Here is a 21126-nt window from a genome sequence, read left to right as displayed (position 1 = left end):
CCCAAGTCCTTGGGCCCCTGAACCTGCGTGGGAGACCTAGAAGAGGCTTCTGGCTCCTGGCTTCGGATTGGCGCAGCTCTGGCCGTTGTGGCCAACTAGGGAGTGAACCATTGGATGGAAGACCTCTCTCTCTCTCTCTCTTTCTCTCTGTCTCTCCTCTCTGTAGCTCTGACTTTCAAATAAATAAATCTTCAAAGAAATTCATATTTCACTCTCATTATTGAGTTCAATTATGGGTATAGAATTCTAGATTCAAAAGCACTAAGCACTTTGAAGGTAAGATTTTATAAATTTTTGTCATTCAATGTTATTGATGAGAAAGTTGATGTCAAGATAATTCTTGCACCTTGAATTTTTAACAATTTTTGTTTTTGTTATTTACTAAAGATTTTGCTTCCAATTTTTTTTCTACACATGAAACTTCTATTTTACCTTTTTATTCTTTTTTTTTTAGTTTTTAGCAAATTCAATATAGTTCACAGATACAATTCTATTTTTTTTTATTTTTTTTATTTTTTTATTTTTTTGACAGGCAGAGTGGACAGTGAGAGAGAGAGACAGAGAGAAAGGTCTTCCTTTGCCGTTGGTTCACCCTCCAATGGCCGCCGCGGCCGGCGCACTGCAGCCGGCGCACCGCGCTGATCCGATGGCAGGAACCAGGAGCCAGGTGCTTTTCCTGGTCTCCCATGGGGTGCAGGGCCCAAGCACTTGGGCCATCCTCCACTGCACTCCCTGGCCACAGCAGAGAGCTGGCCTGGAAGAGGGGCAACCGGGACAGAATCCGGCGCCCTGACCGGGACTAGAACCCGGTGTGCCAGCGCCACTAGGCGGAGGATTAGCCTAGTGAGCCGCGGCGCCGGCCCATAGATACAATTCTAAGAATATATTCTTTAAAAAAATTATACTGTTCAATTCTACCCCCAATTTTTCCATCTGTAGACTGGCATTTTGCTTCAGTTCTGGGAAACTGTCAGTCACTGGTACGGATTCAACATTTGTTCCCCTACTCACAAACCCATGTAATGAAAAATACTCAAATCGATGGCGTTTGCAGGAGGGGTTTTCAGAAGATTCTCAAAGTTAGATAACGTTGCTAGGGTGGAACCTCATGACAGGATTAGAGCCGTTTTAAGGACGTGAAAGGACTGGAGCTTTTTCTGTCTGCCACGTGAAGATACAACAAGGCAGCCATCTGTGAATCAGCAAGAAGGTCCTCACTAAAACCCAACCACGCTGGTTCCTTGATCTCAGACTTCCACTGTCCAGAACTGTGAGAATAAATTTTCATTTCAGTCACCCAGTGAATGTCTTTTTAAGATTTATATATACATTTTTTTTGAGAGAGAGAGAGAGAGAGAGAGGAGAGAGAGAGAGAATTTGCTGATTTACTCCCCAAATGGCTACAACAGCTGTGGCTGGGCCTGACTGAAGCCAGGATACAGGAACTCCATCTAGCTCTCCCATGTGAGTGTCGGGGATCCAAGCATTTTGGTCATCTTTCTCCGTATTCTCGAGTGAGTTAGAAGGAGGCTGGATCAGAATCAGGTAGCTGGGACTTGAACTGGTACTCCAATGAGAGATGGCTTCATCTGTTCTGTCACAGTACCAGCCCCAGTGAATGGTACACTGTTACAGCAGCCTAAATGGACTAAGATAGCTCTTATCTACTCAATTTGCTTCTGTTCCATTTCTATTTATTCTCTTCTCTATTCCTACTAGAATAATTTTAATGTACCTGGAACTCTTCTTGCTGTTTCTCAAGTTTGTTGAATGCCTAATAAAATCACACTGCCCAAACATCAATATCATAAAAAAAATACAGAAAAATTTTCCCTCCCACTCCTATTCCTTATTTATTTAGTTACTATTCCTCCATTTCTACTAGTATTGTTTGTACATATTGCCATTATATACCTGGCAGGCCAAAATTAGCAACAAATGAACAAAATTATGCTAACAATACTATTTCATTCACTTAAGACATGAGTACTTATTTCACTTTGGCAGAAAAATAATGCATACCTATGACGTTATTTATATAGGCAGTATACCTGCATATAGTGCTTTTCATCAGTAGGCAGGTGGGAAAGGAATCTAAAGAAGGTTTTGGAAAAAGAAATGTGTAAAGCTTAGTCTATGACCTTAAAGAGAATGAGACAGTTTCTTGGATGATTCAAGAGAGTATATATTGATGCTTTAAAGTACCATAGGCAACTAGAACAGGACTTCATGCTGTGCAGTGTCACATCCCAAGCCACTATCTGGCAAATGCCATCATTCTAGGAAAGCATTCTTTCTATCAGGAGCCTCCATATGGCACTTCCAGCTAAGAATAGCTATGGAGGCATCCTCAGATAACAATATCTGCCCAGCCTGTGAGTGGCAGACACCATAGAATTTCCTACCAGAGGTCTAACCAAGTCTAGAATAACATTGCACTCTGAGTTCTGCACCAACATTCAAGTATTAAACTCTGAAGCAGTCTCCCAAAAGATACATGTGCTCATATGAGGAGGAAAAATGGAACAGCATGGAGAAATCCCCTTTGCTTTCATCCCCTCTGTATTTTCCCTCCTTCCTCCTTCTTCCTACTTTTACTCCCCTCATTTCAAGCACATGCAAGTCAAATAATTGACCTATTATATTTCCTTTTTAATTAATAAAGATAAGCTAAGGAAAGTTCATAGGGGAAAATAAAAGAACCAGAAAATAATAAATCTGCATTCTATTCAATGACTATCTCGAATATGTTCATCTAAATCCCATATCCTTGCTGATGGGGAGGACCGACATCCTGGTCATTGAAGTATAGTGTGAGTTCTCCACCAGCACCTCAGATGAGAATAGTGAAAACTCCTGGGTGCTCCTTACAGTCGTGCTCCAAGCACTTTAACAGGTAAAGAACAGATACTTTGGCAATTTATATTTATTAAATAAAAGTTGAAAAAAAGAAAAGATAATTCACCTTTCAATGAAATTTCCATTTCATTGCCTACTACTATTTTACTAATTTGAAGCTTTCCATTTCTCTTTTTAAAAAGCTACCAGGGAAGACCATGCAAATTGTTGTGAGTTGGCAAAGCAGAGAAGATGTTAGCAAGGAAAGTATGAGTTAAATTGAGAGAAAGGATTAACGAAGGAAAGTGTGAGTTACAATTTGTCAGAATGCAGGTCTCCACATGCTGGCAGACACAGAAAATATGAGTAATTAAATAATTCAGGCAAAAAGCCAACTGTCCTCCTGTTATTTTATTTGAATTTTTGGCCAAGATAAACCTGAAGAGTGTATTGGCTTGTGAAAGAGAATCTAGGGTGGGGCTAAAAAGAGGGAGGTGCTAGAACTTAATTTTCTTTTCCTTTAGTTAAAACTTCACAGATTCTTCAGTCCCTTTCTGAAGGAACAATTGTCAATTCTGCTCCAGTGGAAGAACACAAGGTATTGTAAATACTTTTTGATTAAAAATGTTTACTTATGCTTTTCCCCCTTTTTCTTGAGGTGTCTAACTGAATAACAAATGATCAAGGCACTTTCTTCCTACAGAAAACCTCAGAAGTAATAGAAAGGAGCTCAGCTTCTAAGAGTTTTCTATACAAGTTAGGGAGACTTAACCCTGATGTGGTTTAACACTTGTGCTCAAAGGAGTCTAATGGGAAGAGAGAACCATTTCTAATGAAGTTAGAGAATTTTTTTGCCAAGAATTGTGAAACCATGAGTGGAGTTGCCTTCAGTCGTGTTCGTGGATTTACTATTTCTGTACTCGTGTTTGTCAATATAGGAAATAGAATATTCTCCAGATAACTGAGCCCAAATCTTTCCTATTCTGCAGAACAGTGGGCTTGGCAACATGAATTTAGACTCTGGTCATTTATCTGTGGAGTTTATGTTTTGACTCTCTGTTTCACCACCCAACACCCCACTCTCCTGTCCTAGCCCTATTGCATGGGCCCTTGGGTTTCTTCTCTTCTGTGTAGAAATCCATGAAGTGGATAACATCATCAGTATCATCAGCATGTCAAGAGGGCTTGGATATTCTCTCATGGAAAAAGGGACAAGAGTCCTTTCCCCAGCCTCCTTTTCTTCCTTAACTTCTGATTTCCTTCCCTTTCAGGTTTGTCCCCCCTCATTATCAAATCTCTCTTTTTCCACTAAAATATTAAAGATGGTAAGATACAATGGAAAAGGCATTCCAAGTCAAGAGAATGGGGATACAATTTCGGCTCTGTTCCTTAGTTCTTTCAGCATCCTTGGGCTTCAGTTACTTAGAAAAAAATGGGAGAATTGAGTTAGGGAGACTTCTAGAATCTTTCCAACTCTGTTATGCTAGGAGTATGTATACCCTTATTGAGAAATTTTGATACATGACACAATTCTTTTCTTAATTACCTAGTTCTTTTCAGCTTCTTCCCTAAGCCTAATTTTATATTGAGCATACAATGTGAATATGCATGCTAGGGCATATATATGTACATAAATCAACAGTTTTTGGCTTTTGAAAACTGTGAAAGGGCAATTCATTTCAAAATCAGCATAGTTGGCTTCAGATCTAAATATTTACACACTTATTTGAAAAGACAACTGTCTAACTCTTGAGTGAATATATTATTTCCTGTTAACTCTCATCCCAAAATTCTACATCCTTCAGCAAACACTTTTCACTATTGGGTTCAATATTTCTAATGTATGGATTAGTATTTCCTTAAATTTCATTTTTTAAAGGAATGAATTGTTCCTCTTATATGTTTTCATCTATATCTGAAATATTAATGATGAAATCAATGAGACTACTAATGAAGCTGAAGATAATCGGATATTAACCTTTCACAAAAAATTACCTTCTTAATTTGGTGAGAATAATTTTTTTAAGATTTATTTATTTGAAAGTCAGAGTTACACAGAGAGAGGAGAGGCAGAGAGAGAGAGAGAGAGAGAGAGGTCTTCCATCCGATGGTTCACTCCCTAGTTGGCCACAATGGCCAGAACTGCTCCGATCTGAAGCCAGGAGCCAGGAGCTTCCTCTAGGTTTCCCATGTGGGTTCTGCGGCCCAAAGACTTGGGCCATCTTCCATTAGTTTCCCAGGCCATAGCTGAAAGCTGGGTTGGAAGTGGAGCAGTTGGGTCTCCAACCAGTGCCCATATGGGATGCCAGCACTTCAGGCCAGGGCGTTAACCCGCTGCGCCACAGCGCCGGCCCCTAATTTTTTCAGTATTACCATAACCTATAGGTGAAAAGATAAGGATGCTAGGCCCTAAGATGTTATACTCCACCCCCATCATAATGAGTAATAATTTGGCCATGGAGTCAAATATTTCCTACATGAAAATAATTCATGAGTTTTTTAAAAAAGATTTTATTTACCTATTTGAAAGTCAGAGTTACAGAAGGAGAGAGAAAGAAATCTTCCATCTTCTGGTTCACTCCTCAGATAGCCACAACAGCCAGGGCTGGGCCAGGCCAAATCAAGGAACCCAGAGCTTCCTCCAGGTCTCCCATATGGGTACAGGGGCCCAAACACTTCAGCCATCTTCTACTGCTTTTCCCAGGCCAGTAGTAGGGAGTTGGATCAGAAGTGGAGCAACAGAGACTTGAACCCACACCTATATGGGTATTGGCATCCCAGAAGGTGTTTTTACCCACTATGCTACAGTGTTGCCCCCCAGTTCATGAGTTTTCAAAAGATAAATAAAAAATAATAACTGCTGGTGAGGATGTGGAGAAAAAGATACCCTAGTATACTGTTGGTGGGGATGTGAATTAATACAACCAATATGGAAGACAGCATAGAGGTCTGTCAGAAACCTGAAAATACGTCTACTGGATGACCCTGACATCTATCTCCTGGTAATTTACCCAAGTGAAATGAAATCAGCACATTAGAGTTATCCGTACCCCTATATTTATTGCAGCTCAATTCACAGTAGCTAAGATATGGAATCAACTGATTGTTGTCCATAAACTGATGACTAGATAAAGAAAAAAATATATATATAGAATACTATTGAATACTACTCAACCAAAAAAAAATGAGTAAAATCCTGTCTTTTGTAACAAAATGGATGCAATTGGAAACCATTATGCTTAGTGAAATAAGCCAGTCCTAAAAAGACAAATATCATATGTTTTCTCTCATATGTGGTAGTTAATACAGAATACAAAAAAAATGTATAGGAATGAAAGGGACACCTTGTGACTGATTGGTGCTTTTAGCTCTGTTTATACTCCCGTGGAACTGTGGTCCTTCTACTTTTTACTTGATTATTATGGTTAGTGATGCATTAATCCTGTGATTTCAGAGTGGATCGAGATTATATGCTAGGGGCCCGTGCTGTGGCATAGAGGTGAGGTCACTGGCTGCAGTGCTGGCATTCCATATGGGTGCCTGTTCAAGTTCCACTTCTGATCCAGCTCTCTGCTATGGCCTGGGAAGGCAGTGGAAGATGGCCCAAGTGCTTGGGCCCCTGAACCCACGTGGGAGACGCAGGAGAAACTCCTGGGTCCTGGCTTCAGAATGGCACAGCCCCAGCTGTTGTGGTCTGTTGGGGAGTGAACCAGCAGATGGGGGACCTCTCTTACTCTCTATGCCTCTCCTTTTCTCTGTGTAACTCTGAGTTTCAAATAAATAAATAATCTTGGCCGGCGCCGCGGCTCACTAGGCTAATCCTCTGCCTAGCGGCGCCGGCACACTGGGTTCTAGTCCCAGTCGGGGCGCCGGATTCTGTCCCAGTTGCCCCTCTTCCAGGCCAGCTCTCTGCTGTGGCCAGGGAGTGCAGTGGAGGATGGCTCAAGTGCTTGGGCCCTGCACCCCATGGGAGACCAGGATAAGCACCTGGCTCCTGCCATCGGATCAGCGCGGTGCGCCGGCCGTGGCGGCCATTGGAGGGTGAACCAACAGCAAAGGAAGACCTTTCTCTCTGTCTCTCTCACTGTCTACTCTGCCTGTCAAAAAAAAATCTTTTAAAAAAAGAAAATTGTATTTTAGCAAAAGTCAAAAAACAGAACAGGAAGGAAGGAAAGAAGATTGAGGGACAGAGGAAAATATAGTTGTCTTCTCAGAATTTTATCTATGAAATATGAAATCTGTTCTTTTTTTTAAAGATTTATGTATTTATTTGAAAGACTTAGGGAGAAGAATAGGCAGAGAGAGAGAGAGAGAGAGAGAGAGAGAGATGTTTTCCATCCGATGATTCACTCCCCAATTGGCTACAACAGCTGGAGCTGTGCCGATCTGAAGCCAGGAGCCAGGAGCTTCCTCTGGGTCTCCCACGTGGGTTCAGGGGCCCAAGGACTTGGGCCATCTTCCACTGCTTTCGTAGGCCATAGCTGAGAGCTGGATCAGAAGTGGAGCAGCCGGGTCTTGAACCAGTGCCATAGGGGATGCCGGTGCTTCAGGCCAGGGTGTTAACCTCCTGCGCCACAGCACCAGCCCTGAAATCTGTTCTTATATTAATACATTTTTTAAAAAGATAAATCTGTATAGACAGTAAGCAAATTGTCATGTGGACAAATATAGTGTTAAAGGAATTGGAGAAGTTATTTCCAAGATGACACTTGATTTGTCAAGAAAACATACTCACATGTAACTTTTGTATACTTTATGAACAAGTAGAATTACTACAAAATTAGAGAGCTTTTTCAAGTCAAATAGTGTTAGCCTGAGATCAACTTGAGCTGTTATGGTAGGCAGAGGCCACACCTAGGGCATGATGTAGAGGCTGGAAAGTGTAAGCTTATTGTTAGGAGGGATTTCAATAGTATGACTGTTAATTCTAAGTCATGATGAAACCAACACTTTGTCTACCCATACCACTCCCTAGATTCAATTATTTGACTAGAGAGAATTCATGACTTTTTTTAAAGCTTTCATCATGGGTTTCTTGAAAGGTCAAGTCTGTGCAGGTAATCCTTACTAAATAAACATTATTTCTTTGTGACTGGAAGAAAAATCCTGGTTAAGTCAGGGTAAGACCAAACTTTATACATTGGCACTAATGAATTCCAATTCTAAGGGATTTGATTTGTTCTTAGTTATTTACTCAGCTTGAGGAATTATTTTTCCAGATGGGTTGAACTAGCTATGTCTTTGATACAGACTCACATTTATATTTTAATTTAAAATATCAGGGCAATTAGAGGTGAAATTCAGAAGCTGAATATAATGTCAAAAATGATAAGAAAAGTCTGAATCCTCTTGTTCCAAAGGAAGATTTTCAGAGTATTTCCATTAAAGGAGAAAAAAAAGGCAAATTAATGTTAGTTTTTCAAGTTTTCTATAATCATTTCTCATGTAATTGTGCATGGTTTTAAGTTTAAATAACTAAAAACTGGTGACTAGTGACCAAACAATGAACACTATAAATGGGAGAACATAGTATTTTAAGCATTCACTTTGTGCAAAGTCCTGGGTGAGATGTTGTTGGATGTTCAAAGCAGTTTAAAGAGGAAGTTTTATTCTCCAGAAGCCATTGTGGAGTTCATAATACTAGGAAAAAAAAAACAAGAAAACAAAACTAGTGATGTGATAAATGTCAGGCTAGTGCCAAAAATTGTTATGGAATCCAGCAGCTAAGTGACAAGAATCCAATTCTTCTCAGAAGTGCAATAGTCATGAAATTTCAGACAAATCTCTTAGATTCTCTGGACATCAGTGTTTTAATTTATGAAATAATAATGTTAGGACTAGAATTCTGCTAGAGTCCATTCAACTCTTGTGAATGTATGTGGGTATACATACATACAAGGTTCTTGAGTTAAAAGAAACTAGAATAATACAATAAACTTACATTGGAGTGAAATAGTTTTCAAAACACATGCATAAGATTGTCATAATATGCATTTTTATGAACTTTTTGAAGACCCCTTGTATATGATTGAATGCTTTTATAAAACTGAAATAAATGGAAAGGATTATTAATGTTCTCTTTATCTTACACTTTATTTTTCTTAGATTCTCCCAATGGACTCCCTAGCAACATCAATCAACCAGTTTGCCCTTGAGTTTAGCAAAAAGCTATCTGAATCTGCTGAGGGTAAAAACATTTTCTTTTCTCCCTGGGGCATCTCAACTTCCTTGGCCATGGTGTATTTGGGCACCAAGGGGTCTACTGCAGCCCAAGTGGCCCAGGTGAGTGAAAAAGTTTGATCATCCTCTGTTGTCTCAGAGCTGAATGCTTTATTTGCCTTTTGACTTCTGTTTTCTCCTTAAACCCCAATAGCCAACGTTTTCCAACAAAATCCTAGTCCAAAAGGTAAACATAAAAAGTGATAAACCAAAGAAGGGAAAATAAGAAAGAAATTCATTTGAAAACTATTACGCAGAAACCTACTTAAGAACCTGTGTCTTCTAACAAAATAAATGGACAAATGATCACTTTATCAATTTTTGGCTCAATACCAAAACTTATTTTATTTTGGTGATTAAGCTATGTCAAGAAGTAATGGTTCGCATTTTAAATGCTGGAATTATTTAGCATCTTTCTAATTTATGAGGATTTTATGGAAGATACAAAAAAGATAACTAAAATGTTTCTGTTCCTCATGTTTCATTTGATTCTTCAACATTTGGTTTGAACCCACTAAGATCATTACAATAGGCAAACAATATTTTGCATAAAGAAGTATTGATTTACTGTAAATGTCCTTAAAGCATTGGGAGTATAAATATATACAAATAGCCATTGACAGCAAAGTATGCAGTAAACAGCCATGTGTATGTGTGTTTAACAGCAGGGAACTTCATAAAGTTCACAGAAAATTCATGTTACGAGAAAACTGTGGATAAACTTCAAAAATATTTTCTCTAAAATAAACATCTTTAAATTCTCTTTTCACAAACTTTTGAAGTACTTTTGTGCACATAAGTACAGATGCCTAAACACTCAAATGTACATATAAATATGCTTTTAAATAAAAATAATAAGAAAAAAACAGTTAAAATACATTACTCTTGTAATAATCACAAGATTAAGAGACAGAATTTTCACCTTAAAAGGAGCTCCATTTGTCAAGTTCAGAGATGGGAATTGCCAGGAATTTTGAGTGAGGTTTGCAGAATATACATTTTGTTGGTTTCGATGCAGGATATTACCCTTACTCTTTTAGTTCACAACATATTGTATGGTTTAAAAACAACAACAAAAACCTTCTGGCTCACAACAAGTTAATTATTGGTGAATTAATTAAAAAGGCTTAGTCATTAACAGAGACTTAATCTAAGTGGGATCCAATTTGCATATATTTGTATAATTATGTTGCTAGACGCTGTTTGTCCTCATTTTAAATATTAGCAGCTTCAGTTGTAAATGAGCCTAATGAATTTCCCTGTGCTCTCCTTTTTTCTGTGACAGGGAGTTCTTGTTCTGTTACCATGAGTCAGTAAAACCCTTGATAATTTATGCTTTATTCCTTATTGTGAGCTGAGTACAGAATGTGGGGAAAGAATTATCACCTTCTGTTCTACTGTTACAAGAGTCAAGGGAAGCAGAGCTATCCACATCCTTCCTGTTGACTTTCAATGTAATGCTGGGTTGGTCACAAAGATTATGTCTATATATGTCAAGTGTTGGTAGACAATGAGACTGATGCACTTAATTAAAATAAAACAACTAAAGTCCCCCAATTTGTCATATAATTAGAGTGGTGGTGGATTTATTTAAATCATCAAAAGATTGTCTCAATGGAACACATAGACTTCAAAACTACCATGGGTAAAAATGAAATATTGAAAATAATAGAAATTTGCCTTAGAAGATTCCCAACAGCATCTTCTGTTTCCAATAAAAAGTATTAAAATAAAGAAATTAGCAACTTAAATTAGACTTTCAAAAATTCACTTAAAAGTAGTTCTTGATTCAGTTCAATTAACACATCATTTAAGTAAAATCAGAGCTCCCTTGTTCAATTAATTATATGTCCTACAAGTATAGGAATGACCGATTTGCACTTACAGATGCAGATTCCATCTGATTTTTTTGCAATGTATATTCATTTGTCTTTTTAATGAAATATTTGTCTTTTTATTGAACAGGTGCTTCAATTCAACAGAGACCAGGACATGAAATGCCCTGAAAATGAAAAGAAAAGGAAAATGGTATAACTTTTCTTTTAATACATTTGATGATTAAGGAGAAAGCACTTTTAGCGTTTGTATTTTAATGGTTAATTTAAGCAAATTTTAATGGGTAACTTTTCTTTGAAACATACAAGAGTCTTCAAAAAGTTCACAAAAGATATGTATAATGAAAATGCTGTGCATGGATTTTAAAATTTTTGTACCCAAATACCTTTGATATCATTTCCATGAACTTCTTAAAGTCTCTTTGAATATTAAAATTATAGAAAAAATTTTCAGATTATGAATTGTACACATTTTTGGAAAGTCATATTCTTGTCCCTTGTTACCACCCCCTTTTGACAACTTTGAAAGTGTCTCTACTTTCAAACTTGCTCTTGCTTGCCTTTACAAACTAAATGTGAAGAAAGCCATGCCCTGATAACGTTTTTTTGCGCCAATAACATTGAGAAAAAAATTGTATCTATCTTAGAACCATTATTAACTTTTGTTTGCAACACACTAAATTATTTCAACTAGTTAAGGGTTACTCACATATATGTTGTTCAACTTTTTTCTCTTTTTTTACCGATTTCTTTTGTTTTAAAGGAATTCAACTTGGGCAAAGTTGAAGAAATAAACTCTCACTTCCAGATGCTTATCTCCGAAATTGTCAAGCCCAGCAATTCCTACATACTTAAAACAGCCAATAGGATATATGCAGAGAAGGCATACCCGTTTCACAACGTAAGTGCAAATGTCTCTTTTTAAGCTAATGGGAAAGAAAGTGCCATGTGAGACTGATCAATAAATTGTGCATTGATTCCTGGGACAAGCTTACCATGGTCATTACTTCCCAGCAAACAATCATTTAGACTAAGCAATAATTGTCTAGCTATAAAGGAAAACCTTAATGGGTCTCAAACAAGATGTAATGATCAAATGTTTCTGTGCAGAATAACGGGGCTATGTTCACTCCCTTTCCATCAGGAATGGCCCATGGACACAACTGGAAATGTGATCTGTCTAATCCTAAGGCTAGAACATTTGATTAAGAAGAAACAGAGTGAAAAACACAGAGGAACAGGGGTTGTTCACCATGGGGCTGTGGCTTGAGACAATGTCCCATACAGCAAAGCTGACCTTGGCATGAGATAAATGTGCACTTTCATATCATGACATTAAAGACCCTGGAAATACGAAACATGAAATATTATCTACTTCTTCCCTTCACTAGTGATTAAAACTCCACTAAAACAGTTCATGAGAATTATGACCTGTTAAGACTCAGCTACTCTTGAGAGTGGCACAGCCCAAACCAGGTTGACCATTTAACTCTTTCATTGTAATTTATCACATCTTTTGGCACACATCAAAAAAGACCAGAAGAACCAGCTTTTGATGGGCTTAGGAATGTTTTCTTCAGGAGCCCTACACAAGGTTCTTGGATGTTTAGGGTCCACACAAGGAAGCTACCAGATCCACAGGCTTCACGTCCTCATCACTTTCAACCATGACTACCAATACATCTTTGCCACTGGGGTCAGCCCTGTGGTTCAGAGAGACCTCCCTTTCCACTCTTGCTGTTTTCCAGGCCTGAATAAAAATAGACAAGATGAGGATATGAAAGCCCTAGCATTGTGGGTGGCTGACTTTTCACAACTGAAGTTCTGCATGGATGGTTGGTTCCCCGCTAAGTCTGAAGATGGAAATCTAAAGCAAAACTGAGAGTGGGGAAACAAAAGAAAGTGAATGATGAGGGAGGAATCAGCCATTGTCCATCAACCTAGCTCTTTTGATGATCTAAATAGATTTGAGTTCTCAGTTTTGGACAAGCTGTACAAAATGGGATTTTGCCTGTGTCTTTCAGAAATACTTAGATGACATTAGAACATATTTTGGAGCAGAGCCACAGGCTGTTAACTTTATGGAAGCTTCTGACCAAATCAGAAAGCAGATCAACTCCTGGGTTGAAAGCCAAACTGATGGTAAGCTGTCAGCAGGGTCTCAGCAGAGACCTCTCCCTAAGCATTGCTTCATCTGCTCTAACTTGTGCTGTGTGTAAGTATAGGTAATTATTAAGTAGAACTTTGGATACATTCTAAATATTTAAAGCATCTCTTCTATTCAGGCCCATAATTTTTAGATTCACGGCTTTTCCAATAAGTCTTAAGAAAAACACATAAGTCAAACCATCACTTTACCAAGGAGACAAGAAAATGATCACATCGCACCAATTCCAAAACAGAGTTCAAGGATACGAAGCAGGAACATGCAAAAAGAAATATAAGATGTGGTTGCATTTGTAGTTTTTAAAGAAAAATAGATATTAATTAGTGACAAAAAACGTGGCATTAACTCTGCTGTATAATCTTAGGTATTTTTTAAAATGAGATCATGCATTAGAGTGTGGGATAGGAAATGTTTCATTTCAACAGTTTGGGAGGCTAGGAGTCAAACTCAGGCTGTCAGCTGGGTCCTGCTCCCTTCTTAGTTTCTGGTGCTGGCTGGTAATTCTTGGTGTTCCTTGGCATGGAGACATAGCCTTCCATTCTTTCATGACTGGTGGGGCAAACAGGTTTCCTCAATCCCCTTTATCAGGGGCACTGACTCCATTTGTGAGGGCAAGTCCTTGTGATCTATCTAGTCACTTTCCAAAGGTCCGACCTCTTAATATGTTGAGTTTTAGGCTCCAAGAAGTGAATATTAGAGGGACACAAATATTCAGATTATAGCAGTAATACACTATATTAATAGATTTCCTGATACGTGTTTCTTACATTCTTAAAATAATAGTAATTAAATTTATTGGTTAAAGTTCAATTTGGGGTTTTTGTGGTTTATATTCCTAAGATGGATTGGTTTACAGGTGGGGATTTTGTGCTTCCTTTGTCGTGTGTGACTTTCATAAAAAGTAATCAAAGAACTTTCTATTTTACTCTTTGAAATTGCTTTAATAATGTAGAATTTAGTCAGTTACTTGAATATTTAAAAGAATCCACCTGTCTAAATGTCCAGGATTGACTCTTCTTTGCATAAAAGTAGTCACTTGACAGTTTTCTCCTTTCATCCATCTGATTTTATGATTCAGATTTCATACTGATTCATGAATTTCTGGTGATAATTTCCTGAGAATCATCCATGTCATCTTCTAATTGAGTGCTACAAGATATCCCTTACGATTTTAAATCTCCTGCATGTCTATATTTTTGCATTTTAAAGCTCAGCCTTTTACTTTGCGTGGATGCTATTTCAGGGTGAAGCTAGATTAGAGAGGAGGTTTGCTTCTACCTCAGTCATCAAATATATTGCTCCTTCAACTGAACACTAATACCTGATTTGATTGAATATTTTTGCTCAGTACTTCGAGGTGCTTTACTGAGAAGCTTGGAGAAAATGTGTTGGGGGCTGCTAGACGAGTTTCAGTTTAAACAGGAACCAGAACGATCTGATATAAACAGAAAAAGCAGTGTTTTGGGCAATGGGGAAATATTGGCATAACCTTCAGATGTTAATCAGAGCAGGTTACAGTTGGGGGCTACCAACACAAATGAAAGAGAAGGAAGCATTTCAGTTTCCTCAAAATAGAAGTGCGAAAGAACTCATCCTGGAGGGAAAGTTTTCATAATCAAAATGTGAATCTATACTTACTGTGATGAACACCTATGGACCAGTCAATCTATTTCTCCAGGGTCTCACTCTTTCCTCAGTGTTTCTGGGAAGGAATAGTACTCATCCCTACAATGTATCATTTCTGGAAAATCTGAAACCAGAAGTTTAAAAGAAACACTTTCCTTGTTTCAGAAAAACGGAAAGCTTGGTTATTTTCAATTGAAATATACACATTTCTGCTAGCCATTGGAACTGTCCTTGTGCTCCTGTAGGTAAAATCCTGAATCTCCTACCTGAAGACTCTGTGGATTCTACCACCAAGATGGTTCTGGTGAATGCCCTGTACTTTAAAGGTACTTGGGAACATCAATTCTCAGTGAAAAACACCACAGAAAAGCCTTTCAGAATAAACAAGGTAAGAGCCTAATAAAAATCAACTTGAAATTTTTCCATTCCAGTATTTTTTAAAGATTTGTTTCATTATTTGAAAGACATAGTAACAGAATGAGGAGCCTGGAACCACACCTGAGTTTCCCATCCAGGTGGCAGGGATGCAAGGACGTGGGCCATCGTCTGCTGCCTTCCAGGCACATGAGCTGGAACTGGATTGGAAATGCCAGGTGTCTAGCTGACGATCAGAAATGAGATGCTGATATTGCAAGCTGCAGCTTAACCTTCTCTGCCCCAGAGAAACTGCTCCAGTTTTCAATAATAATGATTAAAACTGCTATAAATAGCTGTGGACAAGAGTCTTTTATGTATACACAAGTTTTTGATGCATTTGGGCAATACCTATATCTAGAAAAATTACTGGAAAGAGCCAGACACGCTGTCTTCCAAAGTTGCTGTGCTGCTTTGCATCTGTCTTGGCAGAGTGGACAGTTCCTGTTGCTCCACATCCTCACCAAGGTTGGCTGTTATTGCCAGAGGTTTGGATTTTGTTCATTCTCATAGATGCGCTCGATTTTTGATCCTGTAATCACATTTGATTAACCATTTTCATATGCTGTATGCTTTATCGATGATGTCTTTGTTCAGATATTTTGCCCATTTAACAAATTTTAGCTATTGTTGAGTTTTAAGAAGTCTTCATATATTTCAAATACTAGTCTTTTATTAGGTATGTGTTTTGCAGATGTTTTCTCTATTGCTTTTCATTGTCTTAGTGGATTTCAGTTTTTATGGCACTAAAATACTTTCTCAAGCATTTGCATGTGAAGTGTGCCTTAGCTTCTGGTTCAAGGTCATTTACAGAGTTTGCATAGAATGTGTATGTGTGTGTGTGTCTGTGTGTGTTTATTAGTAATTACCTGGCTTAGATTTGCAGAGATTGCCACAATAATGTTAGAGATAGAAACAAATTCCCATTCATTGTCTTAGTGATATTGTTCAGTAGAATATGTATTTCTACAAAGCAAGGTTTGAATAATTTTACTTGTCTCTTATCAGAGGATCACCCATTTCATCAGTGTTCCAGAAAACTAAGAACCAATGGTGATGGAGAATAAAGGATTTGGTGGAAACCTTTTTAGTGACTTTTCTATCTGTTTTTATAGACTACAAGCAAACCAGTGCAAATGATGTCCTTGAAACAAGAACTTCTAATTTTTCACATTCAAAATCCACAAGCCACAGGCCTTCAGCTCTACTATGAGAACCGTGATCTCAGCTTGTTTATACTGCTGCCAGAAGACATCAGTGGACTGGAACAGGTAAATACAGGAGTCTGTCTAATGAATGATAGGTTTTATGTTGCCATTTTTTGTGTCTTGCTGAGAAAACCTAAGAACATGGTCTCCCTGTTTTGTTTCATTCTTATAGAGGGAGGTGATGAACATACCTTGAGCCCTATGTATTTATCTTCATGCTATCATCTAAATTGTGTGAAATGCTATAAAGTCGATGTTACCCTTTCAAAAGGTTAGGTAATCTATACATATATACCTAACCTGGGATGGTCATACATACAGCAATAAGCTTAATAGAGACAGGTTCTCTGTGCCAGTCAGGGATCTCTCTATCTGGTAGGACTTAGGTAATTTGAGGGTAATTACTTTAATCACTTTAGTGTGTGTGTGTGTGTGTGTACATGTGTGTATTAAACACATTAAATTGTCTTTCGAAAGAAGTGTCAAAAATCACACATGAAGTTAGGAAACCTCAGGTGAAAATGTCTATCTCAGTATCATCTGTAAGTATGATACAATCTACTTCTCAGCCAAATTTCTCTTAAGCCTGACATACATTGGCTACGCCATGATTTTGAACAATTTGTCTAAATTAAATATTGATTTACCATGCAATAATTAGCATTTCTTTGCACAGTGCCTAATTTTGCGTATGCACCCATCTTAATACTTGCATGTTTCCATGACTCTAATAAGATGTGGAAAAGATTTCTAAATTGTACACAAAATTTGTGAAACTGGAGAAGATGGTAAAAATAAGGCCAGTGTAGACAAATAACCATTAGAGTCAAGATAAGGCATTCATCTTCAGAGTAAAGGTGCCTGAGTTCAAAGTGTTGTTCCATTCTTAATGTACATAGTTTACATGCATGTCACTGACAATCAACACTTGGTCCAGCAAACTCTCAAAATATCAAAAATTATGCTTTGAAACATATGCCATTTTAAAAAAACATATACATGCGTATGTATACATATGTTTATTATCTAAATTTTTTTTAAATATTTATTTATTTACTTGAGTTACAGAGGGAAAGACAGAGAGAGAGGTCTTCCATCCACTGGTTTACTCCCCAAATGGCCTCAACAGCTGGAGCTGAGCTGATCTGAAGCCAGGAGCTAGGAGTTTCCTCCTGGTCTCCCTTGTGAGTGCAGGAGCCCGAGCATTTGGGTTGTCTTTTACTGCTTTCCCAGGCCATCAGCAGGGAACTGGATCAGAAGTGTAGCAGCTAGGACTCGATCCAGCACCCATATGGGATGCCAACACCGCAGGAGGATGCTTAGCCTACTACGCCACAGCTCCGCCCCCAAGACAGTTGTTTTAATGTCTTTGTTTATTAAGTTTGATATCTGGGGTCCCTCAGGAATGGTTCCTGTCAGTTTATTTGGTTCTGCTGAATGAACCATGTTTTTTTTTTTTAAATTTAATTTAATTTTATTTTTTTTTAACTTTTATTTAATGCATATAAATTTCCAAAGTACAACTCATGGGTTACAATGGCTTCCCCCCCATACCGTCCCTCCCACCCACAACCCTCCCCTTTCCCACTCCCTCTCCCCTTCCATTCACATCAAGATTCATTTTTGATTATCTTAATATACAGAAGATCAGCTTAGTATACATCAAGTATGGATTTCAACAGTTTGCTCCCACACAGAAACATAAAGTGAAAAATAATAGATGATTTTTTCTAAATGATGATGAAATCAGAGCAGACCTATTGTCATGTTTAATCCCAGTGAGAGTCAAGTTGGGAATTGATAATTTCTCTTTTTTTTTTTTTTTTTTTTTTTTTACAGAGGATCAGTTTAGTATGCATTAAGTAAGGATTTCAACAGTTTGCACCCCCATAGAAACACAAAGTGAAATATATTGTTTGAGTACTCGTTATAGCATTAAATGTCAATGTACAGCACATTAAGGATAGAGATCCTACATGAGGAGTAAGTGCACAGTGACTCCTGTTGTTGACTTTACCAATTGACACTCCTGTCTATGGCATCAGTAATCTCCCTATGCTCCAGTCATGAGTTTCCAAGGCTATGGAAGCCCTCTGAGTTCTCCGACTCTTATCTTGTTTAGACAAGGTCATAGTCAAAGTGGAGGTTCTCTCCTCCCTTCAGAGAAAGGTACCTCCTTCTTTGATGACCTGTTCTTTCCACTGGGATCTCACTCGCAGAGATCTTTTGCCAGAGTGTCTTGGCTTTCCATGCCTGAAATACTCTCATGAGCTTTTCAGCCAGCTCCGAATGCCTTTAGGGCTGATTCTGAGGCCAGAGTGCTATTTAGGACATCTGCCATTCTATGAGTCTGCTGAGTATCTCACTTCCCATGTTGGATCACTCTCCCCTTTATTTACTCTAAATTTTTTTTATTATCTAAATTTTTATATATGAAGAGGAGAAAGGAATCTTTAAACTCACCATAAAAGTATTATTCTTAAGATTTTGATTTTTTATTACTTTTGTACCTGTTAATTTCATATTGTTGTCACTATAGAATATAGACATTTTAGATAATCCCAGGTTTTCTTTTCAAAGAATTGTCTCATGTTGATAAAATCAATCTTTCTATACCACACCATAGAGCTTATACTAGAGTATATGCTTTTGTGTAGACAACACCTAATGTATATTTATATTGATGCATTTGTGTTTCTATATAGTTAATGTCTTTCACACTATCACAGAAGTTATTCTTTTTTGAAACAAAGTCTAATTCCCCTATATCCCAAGAACTACTGAAGCTCAAACAAAATTCTGAAGATCAACAGTGTCAGGGACCCCATTACACAACAAAAGGGTCCTTAAATGTGTGTGTTGTGTTACCCTGCATAATAGGAGCAACCATAATTCCTCTATGTAATTCCTAGTGGTCTCACTCAACCACTTTTTCTCAATGCACTTTTGAATTGCTGATTTCTTTTTCCTTGGTTCCAAATCTGCAGCTTGAAAAGACAATGACACATGAGAAGCTGAATGAGTGGACCAGTGAAGAAATGATGGAGTTGTATGATGTGCAGCTTCATCTTCCTAAATTCAAGCTGGAAGAGAGTTATGATCTCAAGTCACCCCTCACCAGTATGGGGATGAGCGATGCCTTTAGCCAGGGCAAAGCTGATTTCTCAGGAATGTCTTTGGGGAGAAACCTATTTCTGTACAATGTTTTCCACAAGGCTTTTGTGGAAATAAATGAGCAAGGTACAGAGGCAGCAGCTGGTTCTGCAAGTGAGGTGCGTTTTCGAATTCGAATCCCCTCCATTGAATTCAATGTAGATCACCCATTCCTTTTCTTCATCAGACACAACAAAACCAAAAGCATTCTCTTTTATGGAAGGTTCTGTTCCCCCTAATCCTGCATCTTTTTCCTCAAGCAAGACCATCTTTCAGTGTGAAAAATATACCCCAGATGGAAAAGCACAACTGCTCAAAAATCAGTGTTTAATTTGGATATTTTCCATATTGGAGTATTTAGAAACAAATATTGAAATAATACATTTCTGGTGATCATTTCATGTCTGTATACCCACAGAGAATGAGAATTAAAAAAAATTACCACATCAATATTTTTGTCTTACTGTGTTTTTATTTATATTGTAGAAGTATGTTATTCAAATGAAGTCCTTATCTTGAGCTATTTTATTTTATTTTATTTTATTTATTCATTTTTTGTTTTTGCCAGGCAGAGTTAGACAGTGAGAGAGAGAGAGACAGAGAGAGAGTTATAGACAGTGAGAGAGAGACAGATAGAAAGGTCTTCCTTCCATTGGTTCACTCCCCTAATGGCTGCTACGACCGGTGCTGCACTGATCTGAAGCCAGGAGCCAGGTGCTTCTGCCCGGTCTCCCATGTGGGTGCAGGGACCTAAGTACTTGGGCCGTCCTCCTCTGCCTTCCCGCGTCACAGCAGAGAGCTGGACTGGAAGAGGAGCAACCGGGACTAGTACCTGGCACTCCAACTGGGACTAGAACCCAAGGTGCTGGCACCACAGGCGGAGGATCAGCCAAGTGAGCCGCGGTGCCAGTCATCTTGAGCTATTTTAGCACTGATTATCATTGTCACTGCTATGTATGATATGAATGGGATTTGGCTCCTGAATTCTAGCAGATTTTTAAGCCCTATAGTCATAAATTAATGATACTAAGAAGATGGAAACTTAATTTAATATGGTTTTGGGGAGGTAGGCCTATTGGGAAATCCTTAGGTTACTGAAGGGTGCCCTTGGAGAGTAGTTCTCATGACAAAGCTGGTTTGAAGGCTGACTGGGCTCAGCCATTCTGTCTGCTTCCTGGCTTATTTTGTGATCCTTCCTCAGTCCATGTTCCACACTCCAACAATGCCACCCTCATCAAAGATAAACCAACAGGTCTGCTTGATCTTGGACTTGAACGTCAAACACTACCAGCTAAATAAACATTTTCTCTTTATAAAGTTAAGTTTTGTAAGTATTTCTTTTTTAAAAAAAGGTTTTGTTTATTTATTTATGAGGTAGAGTTATAGACAGAGAGAGAGACAGAGAAAGGTCTTCCATCCACAGTTCACTCCCCAGGTGGCCACAACAGCTGGAGCTGAGCCTATCCAAAACCAGGAGCCAGGAGCTTCTTCCAGGTCTCCCACATGGGTACAGTGGCCCAAGCACTTGGGATGTCTTCCACTGCTTCCCAGGCCATCAGCAGGGAGCTGGATTGGAAGAGGAACAGCAGGGGCACCAATGTACCACATATGGAATGCCAGTGCTGCAGGCAGAGGCTTAGTCCACTATGCCACAGCGCTGGCACCT

General features: G+C 38.4%; 1 protein-coding gene across 2 annotated transcripts; it reads left to right on the top strand.

Annotated features, from left to right (window-relative positions):
* The first annotated feature begins 3299 nt into the window (after nucleotides 1-3299).
* On the top strand, nucleotides 3300-19910 carry SERPINB10 (serpin family B member 10). Of its 2 annotated transcripts, XM_008261389.5 has the most exons (8): nucleotides 3300-3436; nucleotides 8944-9120; nucleotides 11023-11085; nucleotides 11656-11793; nucleotides 12917-13034; nucleotides 14931-15073; nucleotides 16215-16370; nucleotides 19295-19910. In XM_008261389.5, exons 2-8 carry the CDS (start codon nucleotides 8953-8955, stop codon nucleotides 19697-19699), a joined length of 1191 nt encoding a protein of 396 aa, XP_008259611.2. In that variant the 5' UTR covers nucleotides 3300-3436; nucleotides 8944-8952; the 3' UTR covers nucleotides 19700-19910.
* Nucleotides 19911-21126: the final 1216 nt, after the last annotated feature.

The sequence above is a fragment of the Oryctolagus cuniculus genome, chromosome 10 (assembly GCF_051225735.1).
Source record: "Oryctolagus cuniculus isolate XC-2025 breed Fujian yellow rabbit chromosome 10, ASM5122573v1, whole genome shotgun sequence".
Taxonomy (NCBI): Eukaryota; Metazoa; Chordata; class Mammalia; order Lagomorpha; family Leporidae; genus Oryctolagus; species Oryctolagus cuniculus.
This window is presented reverse-complemented; position numbering and strand designations above follow the sequence as displayed.